The sequence below is a fragment of the Siphateles boraxobius genome, unplaced genomic scaffold, assembly GCF_051911475.1.
Source record: "Siphateles boraxobius isolate OS27281-9 unplaced genomic scaffold, OSU_SipBor_1 68, whole genome shotgun sequence".
Taxonomy (NCBI): Eukaryota; Metazoa; Chordata; class Actinopteri; order Cypriniformes; family Leuciscidae; genus Siphateles; species Siphateles boraxobius.
Genome location: NW_027509195.1, coordinates 8,525,001 through 8,540,243, shown reverse-complemented (window position 1 = coordinate 8,540,243; position 15,243 = coordinate 8,525,001). Strand labels below are relative to the sequence as shown.

The window sequence follows — 15,243 nt, the reverse complement described above, 5'->3', positions numbered from 1 at the left end:
CTCGTGTGCTCAAGTAGGGAAGAAAGATGTAGTGTTGAAGAGTGTGCAATTGGAGGTATGCTAAACTGGCATACGCAGGCTTTTGGTCTTTTGCATTTCGGTTGCAATGAAACGTGGATTGTTGGTGTGGAAGTGTCAAGTTTAGCCTTGGGAGTGTACTGTGGACAACTAGGTGCAACCTACCAAAAACTGAGCCAAGTCTTTGTATTTCCCTCTGTGTTTTCGAGTTAACGCAAACATCTGGGAAAGAGCATTTAGTGCTGCATGTGCTTGCATACGAAGGCTTCAGGAGAGGCACACTAGAGCACTCGTCAGCACATAAAAGCTTTTTCTGAAAGCTCACTGGTCTGAGAGGCCTCCTCCTGCATTAGGGCTATTATATTTGAGTCCTGTATGCTTGAAGACAACTAATAGTTTACACCTGTGTGGGTGTGATAGTGCATCTGAATTTATGATTTGAAAACATAACGGGAAAGTGAGTATCTATCTATCTAGGTATCTATCATCTACCTACCCATACCTACCTACCTAATCGTTCATTATATCATTGTATTGGTCTATATAAATGTGTGTAATATATAAATAAATACACAATTTTAACTTTTTATTCATATAAAATTCATATAATTCATTCATACAGCCTATGTAAAAAAAAAAATTATTTTAAATTTTAGCTTGAAATGACAAGGCAGTTTCTTAGCACCTTCGTTGTCTTTCGTTGAATTTAAAAAAAAAATGTATTTAGACTACCTTAAAAACCATCTTGTGGAAATGTAGGCTAACTGGTACCTGTTTCGCGGAATGACCTGGTCGCGCCTCTCAGTTCTGTTCTTGCATTAACTCGGAGGTTTGAACTCGGCGCATGTGGCATGTTGTGTGAGCTGACGTGATCGCACTGTAACGGAGCAGAGTGGGAGGGATTTGAGGGTGGGAAGAGAGAGAGTCCCCCGCGCCTCCTCCTTTCCGTCCTCTCTATCCGCGCGCATAGCAGCCCGCGCGGATGCTGCGTCCACGGTCCTCAGCGCGCCGCTCAGCGAGGGGGCTCTCATCACACATCGCATATAAAATCCAAATACTGCAACACCTCGCTTCACCACCTTTTTGATTTACACGTTCAAGAAGAAGCTTAAAAACAAAGAAAACACATTTGCCTTTTGTGATACATTGGTCGGGACAGACATCTCAAAACGATGTCTCCATCTCTCATTTTTTTCCTCTGCGGAACCTCCATCTAACCAGGCAACAACTGCACTATTTTAGGATCCATCATCTCCATCCGTAGTAACTGCTGGAACACCTGGCTGATAAAGGACGGCATGATAACAGCTACTGAGTGAATCCAGCCGCTTGTGTTTCTCCAGGATATTCCCCTTTCCCAACAAACTACGGCAATGTCCTTGGAGCATGGCCTGGTGAGTATCTGATATTTACACCAATCAGGATGCGCTTGCCATGGTAACAGTTGGCAGTTCGTTTGTATTAATGACCGCTCTCTGTCATACTGTTAAATTGCCCTTGCATATGTTTTTATAATGCAGATCTCTTCGTCATGTATTTTCATAGCTGCCAGGCACGTTAAAACTACTGCATTGAAGCCTTTATAATGTACTTGTTAAATAATTATTCCCCATGACACGTTTTCTCATCTATGAGGTGTTTTGTTGACCATGTACCATCCGTTTTCTTTTAATTGTGTTGAACTATACCTATGGCTTCCCAGGGTGTTCTGACATTTTCCTACATAGAAAATGTATCATGCTATCTCATTTTGTTATTAAGCCAAACAAGTACACGTACACCCAGCTAATAGTTGTGTTGTTTTTGTCTAACATCTCTGTGAGCGTGTGCATCTCGCACTGGTACCCACACTGGTCACCTTGCGGAGGGGCATTGCGCTTATTCCGGATGCGAGTGGCGCACCGTCCTCTCACGAGCAGCATCTTCGCGCTATTAATTCAATTAACATCGCGAGCCGCTCACAAGCTTCAAAAGAATCCCGTTTTCTTCGTAACTATCCGGGCTGGCTTTTGTGTGAGGACCGGTCGCCCTCTGAAGGTGACCAGTAAAGGTCATTTTATTGTGGAAAACGGCGCGATGGGAAACACGCCTGACTTGTGGAGCGCGCCAGCGCGGTGAGGGAACTTAACTGTCTGAGTTGCTCAAGATGCTCTGCTGTCATTTTCCTTGGCAACCGCGCAGACTTTCCCCCCTTCCTGCTGCAAGTTGTGTGAAGTATACTGGGTGTGGGACGAGGAGAGGCAGGGTAGTTGTAGTCTCGCATGGCTCAGACAGCCCGTTGACCGTGTACGAGTCCGTAAATCTATACTCGACTCTGATTGGCCATTACGTATGACCGTCAAAGCAGGATCCCAGTTCTGGGGGTTTACATAATTTCAGAGAAATTGAGACTGTTTCAGTGTAACTGTGAGGAAACTGTGAGGCTGATTGATATTAACTGGTGTGTGCGCGCGCGTGTGTGTTCTTTTTTGTACAAATTGATGGCTGTAGAGAAGCATTTGATTATCAGGCTAATTAACATATAAGGCTTCTGGAAGCCTGTAAGTTATATATATATATATATATATATATATATATATATATATATATATATATATATATATATTAGGATATATATTATTAGGATATAGCCTATAGCTCAGCCATGATATTTTATATCATATTTTATATATTAATAATAGTATTATATTTAACAACATATAATAATATACATTAATTTACACAGTCAGTAAATGTCTAACCTACTTTAAGTTAGTTCAAAGAGACAAATGAGAATAGTATATCAAAGTTTGAAACGCATCAATGAGAAAAAAAATCAATGAGTAAAATTATTAAGCAAAATCTGTTACAATACTCCTTTGTCTCCCTATAACAAACTGATTTGCAATGTTTCTCATATATTGGTATACTGATATGTACAGCTGTAAGTTTTCTGCATTGATTATTACAAAGTCCGTTTATTGTTTGGTGTCATCAAGGATGATGCTTGACTGACTTTGACTTGACTGTTTTTTTCTTCTTCCCCCAATGCAAGTAACTTTTTACTTCTGATAGCATAACATTTGTCTTTTGCAAAAAAAATTGCCCGTAAACTTTACAGAAAGAAAAAAAGAGTTATTGGTGCTCCAGTTCTCTGTCCAGGTTGCCCCAGTTGGAATGCTGTTGTTGCAGCAATAAGGAAATTTGACCTAGAAGATGTCTGGACAAAACTGCAGCTGTCGTCTATGGATAAAAAATAATGTAAAGTTACATTGTTTCATTAAATGTTATAAACTGTATTTATAACATAAATAAATATTATGAAATACATTTTTGTATATAATTGATATTTTTAGAATACAGAATATAATTTTTGTCTTTTTAACCTAAAAATCATGCTGCAAGGAATATCAATATACATATATGAACAGGCATATGAGCATAAGAAAATGATACTTCCTGTAGAGCGTGTAGAGTTGTGGATGTGTCTTGACACATGAATGGCAGAGCTGATGCTGGGTTAGATAACATGTATAGACCCGGGCATGGTGAAAACAAATGGTCATATTTCATCTCCATTAGATAAACTTGACTCCAGCGTGTTTTCAACGTATAAATAGAACAAAAATCATGCCATCTTTGTGCATTCGGTCAACATCACACGAATGTCTGTGCCATGAGCAGGTATTTAGAATTGAAGCCGAGCAGCTTATGTTACTCCCTACAGGCTCTTACGCCAATGCAGTCCATGTCTCGCTTAGAAAGCCTGAAACCAGTGTAACGAATACAGGCCACTGCAGTGAAGGTGGATGGGAGGAGGTAAAAATGGATGAGCAAAGAACAGATGGACAGCGAATAAGATTGAGGATAATGGAGAGTGTGTGTGGAGGGGAGGTGGGAGGTAGGTGGGACGGGGGGATATGGGGGGTGGAATATGAACTTATAAAGACAGGAGGTAATGTTCACTTACAGTAGCATGCGCTGAGTGGTTTTGTGCCCAAAGGAGAAGATGAGGGAGGCATAATCTTAAATGAGATAATTCAAGCAGGTTTTGTTGGGGAATATGCATTAAAAATTTCAGAAAACACAAACAAGCCTGGCAAGATAATTTCACACGCCAGCAGTGTGTTCAGACTCCATAAGTGTCATGTCAAATGGGTGTGCGGAAAAATGGCAGTAAACAAGCTCCAAAGCATCTTATGCAACATTCTCCGGTGTTCAGAGTCATTCTGACCCAAGGCTTTTTCTTCCAGTGAATTGTTGCCTGTTCTTAATTATTACCTTATAGCATATTCCAGAGGGAGTGTGTCTGCTATGTCCTACTTCGTGAATTTGGCAAAATCACCTTTTTCTCTCTCTCTGTATGAGAGCACCTTCATTACCACCACTGTGTTTGATCCCTTTAGTAAAGCCGTTTCAGCAGCAGGCCTGCAGGCCTCTGTGCTGTATTTACCCTTGTCACTGAGACACTACATAAGCAGGGAGTTCATGGGAAGAAGAGTTTATTTTTTGCTCTTTAAAAAAACTACCGACTGACAATTAGATGAGTCCTGTAAAGTGTAGCTGAATTTGTCATTCTGCAGAAATAAATCAAACGATCTCTGCCAGCTGACATCAAAGCAGCATAGGACTGATTTTTCTTTCATTTTTTTTATCCTCTCTATATCATTTCTCGTTGTTCCATTTTTAGAAAACTGACAGAAGGACTTTTTTTTTTCCTGATTAAAGAAACTCACTGACAGTGAATTGGTGGCATATTTGTAATTTGTTAAAGGGACAGTCCACCAAAAAAAAAAAAAAAGTAAAGTTACTTACCTGTACGACTGTTTTTGCATGGATCACAAAAAGAGATTGTCCAAGCTGCTCTTGATGGGGCAGACAGTTTTTGTCCCTATTAACTTTCAGCATAGCCGGGCGATCTGCTAAATAATTCCTTTTGAATTATGAAGAACGAAGAGTCAAAGCGCACCAAAAAAATAAAATAAAAAAATTCAGTTACTCACCATTATGTTATTCCAAACCTGTAAGATTTTCTTTCTTGTGTGGAACACATACTCAAAAAAATATTTATCAGATTGTTCAAGCTGCTCTTTTCCATTCAATGAAAATGGAAACAGTTTTGTTTCCCATGCATTCACTTTCATTGTATGAAAAAGAGCAGCTTGCATAATCTGCTAAATATTTCTTTTGGTGTTCCGTGCAAGAATGAAGAGTCATACGAGTTTGAAACAACAGGAGCGTGAGTTAACAATGACAGCATTTTTATTTTTGGGTGAACTGTCCCTTTAAGCCTCTCAGTTTGTTTATTCTCTAAAAGCTTCTTTCTTTGAGGCCTATTTTAATCTGCCTCGGTCACAATAGTCTCATGCAACTGGTGTTCATATCTGTTTTCATTTGGTAGGTGTTGAGTGAATATGTGTCTTTTTCCCCCATAGAAACTGTCATGCCTTGTTAAACAAGTCCTTTCAGCTGACATCTGGATGTGAGTGGACGGAAGAGCGGCTAAACTACTTCGTTCAGTGGTTGGGGTGTGTGTTAGGACGGTCTGTCTGTGTAATAAGAGTGAAGTGAGCAACGCACTGACTCATCAACCCTTTGCTTGCTTTATTTTTATTTTTTTGTGCTGCAGACCTCTGGATTGTAAATGTTGCCGTTCAATAAATTAATCTCCTGCATTGTTTCACAGCGTAAGATCATTGGCTCCTGCTGTCAATTTGGTGGATAGGCTGGTGTGGCCCTTATTTAATTTTTGAATATGGGTTAGAGTCTCTTCTAGCTTTAGGGGGTTGTGTTTGCGTGCGTGCGTGTGTGTGTGTGTGTGTGTGTGTGTGTGTGTGTCTGCGCCCATGAGTGGGTGTGCTAGCGCGAGAACTTCTCTGTTGGTTACTTGGACATATTACATAAGGCGCTGAACAATTTATGTAATGCTGGCCCTCTGTCTCTCCCTTTTAACTTTAGCACATTGGGTTGGGTCGTGGTAGTCAGGGCCGGTCTGAGCAAGGCAGACCTGGGAAAGCTCAGTAGAGTATCAACAGTGTCTTAACGAATGGCACTAGAGCACACTTACTGAAAGGTTTGGGAAAACACGGATCAATATGAATATTCAGCATAATCTCCAGACCATCTGCCTCCTGCACACTGAACATAACTGCACAGTTAAGCAGTCTCTTGGTGTGGAAATCTGGGGCTGCATAGACCCATAAGTGAACGTGTCTCATGCCAGCAAGTGGCCCCAAATGACACAAATGTGCTCAAGCGCGTTTCTTAAACAAAAAAAAACAAAAAACAAAAATTATTATAATCGCTTTCCCTTTATGTCTGTTACCTAGAAACTGCTGCACTCTGATTGGCTGCTTTCCTGTTCAGAGGGTACCATGTTGATGCAATGCGTGCTTTTCAAGGGAGAATGTTAGTGCCATTATGTTGGTTAAGATTGATGCAGATATCCATGTCAAATTTGAATTTTTTTTTAGATACACTGGCATTTTAAAGTTTGGGGTCAGAAAGATTTCGTTTTTTGAGCATTAAATTGGTAAAAAGTGACAGTGGGTAAATTGTATAAAGTTCAAAAGATTTTCATTTCAAATAAATGCTTTTCTTTTGAACATTTGTATTCGTTGAAACATCCTAAAAAATGTTTAGCATGGTTTGAACAAAAAATATTAAACAGCACAACTGTTTCCAACATTGATAATAAATAATACATTATTTTTGAATGATCATGTGATGATGAAGACTAAAAAAGTTCTAAATTCAGCATTGGCATGCATAAAAAGAATAAATTATATTTTAAAATATATTAAAATAAAAACAATTATTTAAAATAAATAAATATTTAAGTTGTAGTAATATTTCACAACATTACTAATTTTACTGTATTTGATCAAATAAATGCAGCTTTGGTGAGCATAAGGGACTTTCTTTTTTTGGAGGATATAATCTTTTTCAGATAGCCCTAAAACACATAAAAAATGAACTGTGGTTGGTCACATTACACAGCACTCAGTCAGTATTTTCCCAACTAAGTAGGCGGTTGTTGGCCAGATAAAGCTGCAGTGAAGACCAGACCAGACTTTTCACCGTCCTGTTTGGGTACACTAGACCAACACATACTCAGCTCGTTGTCTGTTCATTTATGATATACAGTACTTTGGATAATTTGCATTTAGCTACCAATAAGAGCAGTACTCTCAACTTCTTTTTTGACCCATTTTACCATGTTTAAATCAATTGTGCAAGTTTTCCCTCAAAACCAGTGCAGAAAAGGTGAAAAAAATCCATAGATTGTGTCTGGGCCTACACATGACCCCATATTATCTCTTGCCTGTGCGGAACCTTACTGTTGTGCATCGGAGAAGAAGAGGGAAAGGAGGGGGAAAGGAAGGCTGGGGTTAGTGAGTCAGCATTAGAATGATGACACCCTCTAAGTCACTCCTGCACACTCCCAGCCCTATCTGCCTACACACATACTCACACAGCACGCTGCATACCCCAGACTCATCACCATATAAGCAGTCTTGCATAATCAGAACTTGACTAAACCGCATATTGCCTGGTCCACATTGGAACCGTTAACTTGGACAGGAATAGATTGCCTGGATTGATTGGATTTTTTTATCATTAAATTATTTTTTTATTTTTTATTGAGTTGTTTTTTAAATTAAATATTTAAATTAAAGGCATTTTCAAACTTTATTTTTATTTATAATATTTAATTTTATATATTTTTAATCCATTTTATTTTATAAAGGGGGGGGGGGATTCAGATCAAAATTCAGATCTATTTACAGATAGAATATATATATATATATATATATATATATATATATATATATATATTATACCACAATAATGAATTTTTTTATAAATATATAAATATATTATACCACAATAATGAATAGCTTGAAGAATAATTAAATCATATTTTTAAATTCAATAATTACATTAAATAGGTTCTTAAAATGTCATATATAAGTTATTTGTAAATAAACAATATATTTTTCCATATTTAATATTTAATATTGCAGTATATTTATCAACCCGATACCTAAACACATCTTTGTTTCCAGATGGACTGCTGAAAAACCCTGTATCTTTTCACTCCCGGATGTTGCAGCCAATCAAATTAGACCTTGCCAGATTGAGAAAGTTCTTTCCAGTTTTGTGTGCTGTGTGCATCGGACGCTCAGCGAACGGACCGTGGGTGGTCTGTGGGTGTGCCGTCAGAGTCTGAGACTGTCATCTAAGAGAACATATAGGGACAGATACAGAGGCATGCTGGGAGATGGAAAGAAAAAAAGAGAAAGACAAAGTCTGAAGATGGTATTAGGGGCAAAATGATAGAGATAGAGAGGAAACTCTGTGCTGTTGTCAATGTGTTTGTGAGCGTGTGTCAATAAGAACCAAGTGTGTGTGTCTGTGTGTGTGTCGGGGTATGGCGAGGCCGAAGGAGCTTTGTGGGAGTCAGATGCATCTGTAGGTTTCCATGGCAACTATGGGCTAATGCAGTGATCTGGATTGCTAGAGATACAGGATATGCTATATGCATCACCATCTGTGAGAGCACACATTCCTCATACTGTATACCTCACTGTATGTCCAGGGATTTTAGTTGTGTTGCTCTTGAAATGGACTGACCTGTCCGTTTAGCATAATTAATCTCGCAAAGACTTAAAATAATTTATTAATGAGATTAAGGGAAGTGTGGGACTCAATTAAAACACAAAAGACCTTTGAATTGAATTGAAAATGTGCTGATACATTTAAAAGCATTAGCTCGGAGCCGTCTGACTGCATGCTCGGTCTGTCTCTTAAGGAATGCCCACTGTACTCTGTTGCTGCCCACACAAGCACTTTAAAGACTGTAATGTGTTATTCTGTCTGTGTTTCTCTGCAGGTTTCCTCGCCATTCCCAACATCCCGCACACTTTGAATCCTAACGCATCAGCGTTGCAGATCTACATAATATCCCGCTCAGTTTTGTGCCCCCTCTTTGCTCTCATTCTGTGTCCTGATGGATTGGAAGCGGCCAGATCCCTTGTTCTGTTGACCCTCGGGGTGAGGGGGTTGAGTAGAGAGGACAGGATTTCTCCAAATATACTATAAGTGTCTGGCTGCCATTGTCCCAGTTCCCTCCTCTGATGGAGAGTTAGAAGAACGGAAGGAACTACCGGGGAGGGAGAGGAGTGGAGGGTCAAATTCAAACCCAAAAAATCTCAAGCCAAGAATCGTCAATAAGACTGACTTCACTTTGCTGAAACCTCCTGGACAAGAAGACGTCATATAGATCAAACATTGTGGACCAAACACATTAAGACTCAAGATGTCTACCACGGCGACCATGGGTGAGATGGCCAATAGCGCGGTCGAGTTTTACCCTAAGCGGGGTGTAGGAAGCACAGAATCCAACCATGCTGGTGACTTTGGGGTTTCGTTGGATGAGCTCCGGTCTCTGATGGAGCTGAGAGGACCCGAGGCCTTGCAGAAAATTCAGGAGAGCTTTGGAGATGTAGAAGGCCTATGCCAGAGACTCAAGTCTTCCACCAGTGATGGTGAGAGAAATGTTTTGTCTTGATTTCTTGACATCTCCGTCAGTTTAAATTTCCCTCTCTCCCTACACTCTTAAAAATAAAGCTTTCCAAAAGAGTTCCACAAATAAACTTTCAGTGAACAGTTCTTAAAAGAACAATTATTCTTAGAATAACCTATTAAAAGCCCCTTTCCACTAAAAAAACTTTTATGGAATGGAAAGGTTCCATGGATGTTGAAGGTTCTTCATGGAACCATACATGCCAGTGAAGAATCTTTATATTTAAGAGTGTAGCTCATTATTTCTCATCAGATGTGGCGTATTTATCTTCAAGCTGCGCCTTCAAAGACCCAAAATATTTCCCTTTCTTTACTCCTTTCCCTTTATTCTCTCTCACCTCTTCACACTACTTGTCCACAACCTCTTTCTCTGTCTCACTCGGCCAACTTCCCACTCTGGGTGCACGCGTCGTGTTGGGTTGCTACGCGACGGCGCTGTCGGTGGTGAGGTGGGTGTAGAGAGAGGGGTTACTGGGTAAACAGAGTTGGAGAGACTCACTCACTAGAGTCAGTGACTCGAAAGGTCCCTGCAGTGATCACAATTCTTGGCATATCCATCCATCCTCTTCTGACTCGTAATTGAATTTGTTGCTGTGATGTTTTATACGCTATGATGACTGCAGATGAGAATTTAGATAATTCTCAGTCATGAGAAACAGATAAACTCCATAAAACTCAAATTGAATTGTACTGATTGAGAGTATTTATGATAAAGCTATTGCTTATGGTTCATTTGTCCCTTCGGATGTCTTTTAATATGTGGGGTGGGGGTGGGGGGACGTTTATGGTTAGTATCTAGGGATGCACTGATGTTAAAATTGTGGCCAATATGATAAGCTCATTATTATTTCCATGTTATAGTCGTATATACATATATATATAAAAATGTATAGTTTTCACTTGTATGGTACAAGTGAAATTTGGCATCACAACATTATAATGTAGAATATGAAAATTGATATTCATTTTGAGATTTGCTAAAGAGTTATTAAATTAGTGTTTTTGTAACATTAACTTTGAGTGTTACTGTATATGGAAAATGGAAAATGAGCATGCACAATTAACTATCAAATATCGACAATGCAGATTAAATCAATAAATCTGATATCAGGAGATAATCAATATGGTGTAGACATAATTGTGCATCCCTATTATTTCCATTTAAGAACATCTTGTATGTATGATTTGTTATGAAGTGTTTTTTTGTTAGACTTTATTGTTACATGTCCTTGTTACATGTGTACTTACCATAATGATAACAGTAAATTATGCATAATTACATGCAACTAACCCTCAACCAAATCCTAATCCTACCCTAACCCTATAGTAAGTACATGTAGCTGCTTAATAATATTACTCAGTACTTAAATATTTAATTACACTTTAACTGACACCTAAGGTGACATAGTTACATTGTACTTACTCAAATAAGTACTAAGTAATATTAATTAACTTCATGTCCTTACTATAGAGTTAGGGTTTGGTTTAGGGTTAGTTACTTGTAATTATGCATAGTTTACTGTTATTGCTATAGTAAGTACATCACCTTAAAATAAAGTGTTATTAGAGGGGTTGTTTTGTAATGTTTTAAATAGCAGATAAAAAATATAATCAGGAAATTAGCAGAGGAAATGTTTTGTTCTTTAGAGGTTTCATTTTTCATAGCTCATTGAACTATTAGATTTGTCTCTGATGTTTCTCTCCAGATTCCTTAAGAGAAATGCAAAATGTTGACATATAAAATAAAAGAACAGAACTGTAAAATGAATGCGGATGTAAATTTAGTCTTGGAGAAATTGATGACTTTTAGTATTGACTTTGTTGCAAATCTAAGCACAGATTGTGACATTGCTTGAGGAGACAGATGTGAGATTACTAGCAAAAGTTTAAATTTTTCTCTCATTGGTTCTGAGATATCACTGATATTTCACGTGATTTTCTTCCCTCCAGGATGTCATTGAGGGGTGAATGCCTACTGTGCAGTTTTTGCTCAGTGGTTATAGTACTGTATCCTGCTGTTGTTTAAAGAGTATATCTCCCCTATCACCCACTTTAAGGCTATAAACATACTCTTCAAACATATACAAACATAGACCTAAATGTTAAGCCAATGCACTGAAACCTGTTGTACACACTTGCATTCTTCAATTACTGTAGCACTAAGAAACCTCAGTGCTCAAGGGGGCGATAGAGATACCTTCAAATATCTGTGTCATTAAACCGAATGTTTAATTTTTCCGGTTTCAGCTAGCTAGAAACATTATAACATGCTCAGTTCGAGTCTCTTCCAGCTGCTTCGCCATGACAGAAGTACACCTGAAAGAGATAGCTGACAATAGAAGAAGACAGTTTAGCATAATGCCCATTGTAGCGCCTGTTGTGGCCACACTGCCCTCTATGCATGCCAACTGTCCACATATTTCTGCTAATATCAATGCGAGCTATAGCATTGGTTCTTAACCTTTTTGACGCCAAGGCCCCCATTGTCCACAACAATAATTAAAGGCCCCATATGTAGATTGTTTCCTCTCCATCTAATGTTTATCTAATATATTGTATTGCTAATTTATCTCATCTATTATTTGGAATATCTGAAAAATATCCTCGGAGTTTTAAGATTTTATTAATTTACACAACTTTTCCAAATCTAGAAATTACACTTTTAAAACGGATCTTCGTCATATATCCCGGTTTTCCAAGACCATGTTAAACCTGGTTCTTCAAAAAAGGAAGTGAATTAAAATAAGACTAAAATCTTGACTTTTAGTTGTTTTAGCTCATTTTAAAGATTTTTTCTTATCTTGAGGCTCCCTTGGAATTTTGCTGAAGCATCTTGAGTATTTTATTTAAATACATATATATACAGTTGTGGTCAGAATTAATAGCAACCCTGGTAAATATGATCAAAAATGGCTGTAAAAAAATAAACCTGCATTGTTTATCCTTTTGATCTTTCATTCAAAAAATCTAACCTTTCATTGAAGTAAAATAATTGAAAGTGTGGGGGAAATTACATTATGAAATAAATGTTTTTCTCCAAAACACATTGGCCACAAATATTGTCACCCTTCTATTAAATACTTTTTGCAACCTCCTTTTGCCAAGAAAACAGCTCTGAGTTTTCTCGTATAATGTCTGATGAGTTTGGAGAACAACTGACATGAGATCAGAGACCATTCCTCCATACAGAATCTCTCCAGATCCTTCAGATTCCCAGATCCATTTTGGTACTTCTTCACTTCGGTTCAATCCACTCATCAGGTCAGGGAACTGGGACGGTCATGGCAGAATCTTCATTTTGTGCTCCCTAACACATTTTTGTGTTGATTTTGATGTTTGTTTTGGATCGTTGTCCTGATGGCAGATCCACCATATTATAGCCCATTATTAGATTTCTAGCAGAGGCAGTCAGGTTTTGATTTTTTATCTGTTGGTATTTGCTAGAATCCATGATACTATCCGAACAAGAAGTCCAGGACCTCCAGCAAAAAAATAGACCCACAACATTAAAGATCCAGCGGTATATTTAACCGTGGGTATGGGGTACTTGTTATCCCTGTTTGCACCAAACCCATCTGGTGGCTCTGCTGCCGAAACGATCTTTTTTTTTAAGTTTCATCTGACCATAGAATCCGGTCCCTTTTGAATATCCAGTCGTGTCTGACAACTGAATATGCTGGAGTTTGTTTTTGGACGAGCAAAGGAGGATTTTTCTTAAAACCCTCCTAAACAACATGTGGTGATGTAGGGGTTGTTTGGTTTTAGTTTTATAGGCTTTCTGACCCCACAACTTAACTAATCTCTGCAATTCTCCATCTGTGATTCTTGAAGAGTCTTTGGCCACTCAACCTTTCCTCCTCACCGTGCATTAAGACAATATAGACACATGACCTCTTCCTGGCAGATTCGTAACATCTTTAGTTTACTTTCAATTATTTAGCTATTTTCTTACAGCGACTTTCTATTTTGTGATGCTCAACAATCTTATGGTGCACATCAGAACTATATTCTTTGGTTTTACTTATTGTGATGGATGATTAAGGGAATTTGGCCTTTGTGTTTCCTCATATTTAAACTCTTATTTTAAAGAGTTTAAATAAAGGTAAATATTAATGGGAATGTACTTCAGAGATATTTTACTCATAAAAAATTCTAGGGGTGCCAATAATTGTGGCCAACGTGTTTTGGAGAAAAACCTGTATTACATAATGTGGGTGTGTGCATATCTGTGTGTAATATGTGTGTGGATTGTATCAATATTGCTTTGTTATGTTGTGTGACACTTTCAAGTTTTAATTTTGTGCTTAATCGCATCGGAAGTTGCGGTGACTGGCTATTGCAGAAGCGATTGTGCTTACTCCGTTGCTATTAACAGAGTGAAGCATGATAATGAGCTTGCGTATAGCTGGAAGCATTTGCTTCTTCAATAGTGAAAATTGTAATGGTCCTGTCTTCAACATTTTATCTCTGGGGGCAGTATGATGTTAAAATTTGATTGGCTGGAGACTTTATTGTTAATTGGTTAATATGTGGGTGGAAAGTATAAAAGTTTGTAATATTCAACAGTACTTCCTCTGGTGGAACTCAGTTCTCCAGAGAAGTCATCTGCTTCAACTTGCTCCCATCTCTTTTGCTTAATATTCATCAACACTTATTGCCCCACTGGATCATCATTTTCTTTTATTGTTTAATCCCTAGACTTGGTGTTACTCTTGTGACTTATAATTTCCTTTATAATAAATAATCATATCATTCAAATAGTTTGTGATCCTCTTTATTTGACGGCTGGGAACAAGTTGGCCATGACAATATCTCTTGAAATATTTATTCAGCCGACTGGTAAACCACAGTGTGGAAGAAGATTAGAAATGCGAAACCATAGTATAACAACATGCCCAGTTTTAATTTTCAAATTTTTTAACCTTAATAATCAAATTCCTACCATCAGTGCCATTAAGCAAGACATTTTCTTATGTGAGTTTTCTAGTGAGAGCAGAAAAAAAGCACCATCACAATATTATTTATCCCTCAATACATCTGTTGGAATGATTTGATTTGATGTTTTTTTTTTTGTTTTTTTTAGTAAAGTCCAGAATGTAACTGTCACAATCTCAGTCACCAGACCAGGCAGTCACCTCATTACACTACACTTCCCATAATCCTCTCTGATCGTCACCTGCACACTATCCTCAATCATCCACACCTGCTATCATTCACCTCCATCAGCTCCACTTCTCCACTTCAGCTCCTTTAAGCCTGCTTTACACACTCATCAGCATCTGGTCTCGTCATTCGACACTGAATCGGTACCTGACTAATTACCTGTGCATCGAACTGTCCTGTCCTTTGTCGTCTTCAGTTTTCTGTATGTCATCGTCTGCCAGTCTTCAGCCCACCAGCCACTTCTCTTCACTACATGCAACAAGATATGACTGATCATTCACATGCCAGTATCACCATCACGATCTGCAATCCAGAGACTCGCCTGCTAACTTCATGTGTTATTCAATAAACTCTATTCAGACATTACCTGTGTTTGCACTCTTCTGTTCTATGACGGTAAGAAGTGCAAGAATTTATTAGTTCATTCACTAGATGTTTTTTAGACATTTCGCTTAAAGGGATAGTTCACCCAAAAATGAAAATTCTCTCATCAGT

At 38.2% G+C, this 15,243-nt stretch overlaps 1 protein-coding gene across 8 annotated transcripts in view; it reads left to right on the top strand.

The window, feature by feature from the left end:
- The first annotated feature begins 907 nt into the window (after positions 1 to 907).
- The window catches only part of atp2b3b (ATPase plasma membrane Ca2+ transporting 3b), a 59,114-nt gene continuing 44,778 nt past the window's right edge, over positions 908 to 15,243 (top strand). For 4 of the 8 annotated variants that reach the window (XM_077214440.1, XM_077214444.1, XM_077214439.1 and 1 more), the window contains exons 1-2: positions 975 to 1,412; positions 8,894 to 9,548. In XM_077214440.1, coding sequence (XP_077070555.1) covers positions 9,320 to 9,548 — 229 coding nt within the window. In that variant the 5' untranslated portion in view covers positions 975 to 1,412; positions 8,894 to 9,319. Of the gene's footprint in view, positions 1,413 to 8,893; positions 9,549 to 15,243 lie in introns of all 8 variants that reach the window. The other 4 variants (XR_013197002.1, XM_077214441.1, XM_077214445.1 and 1 more) reach the window with 3 other exon arrangements.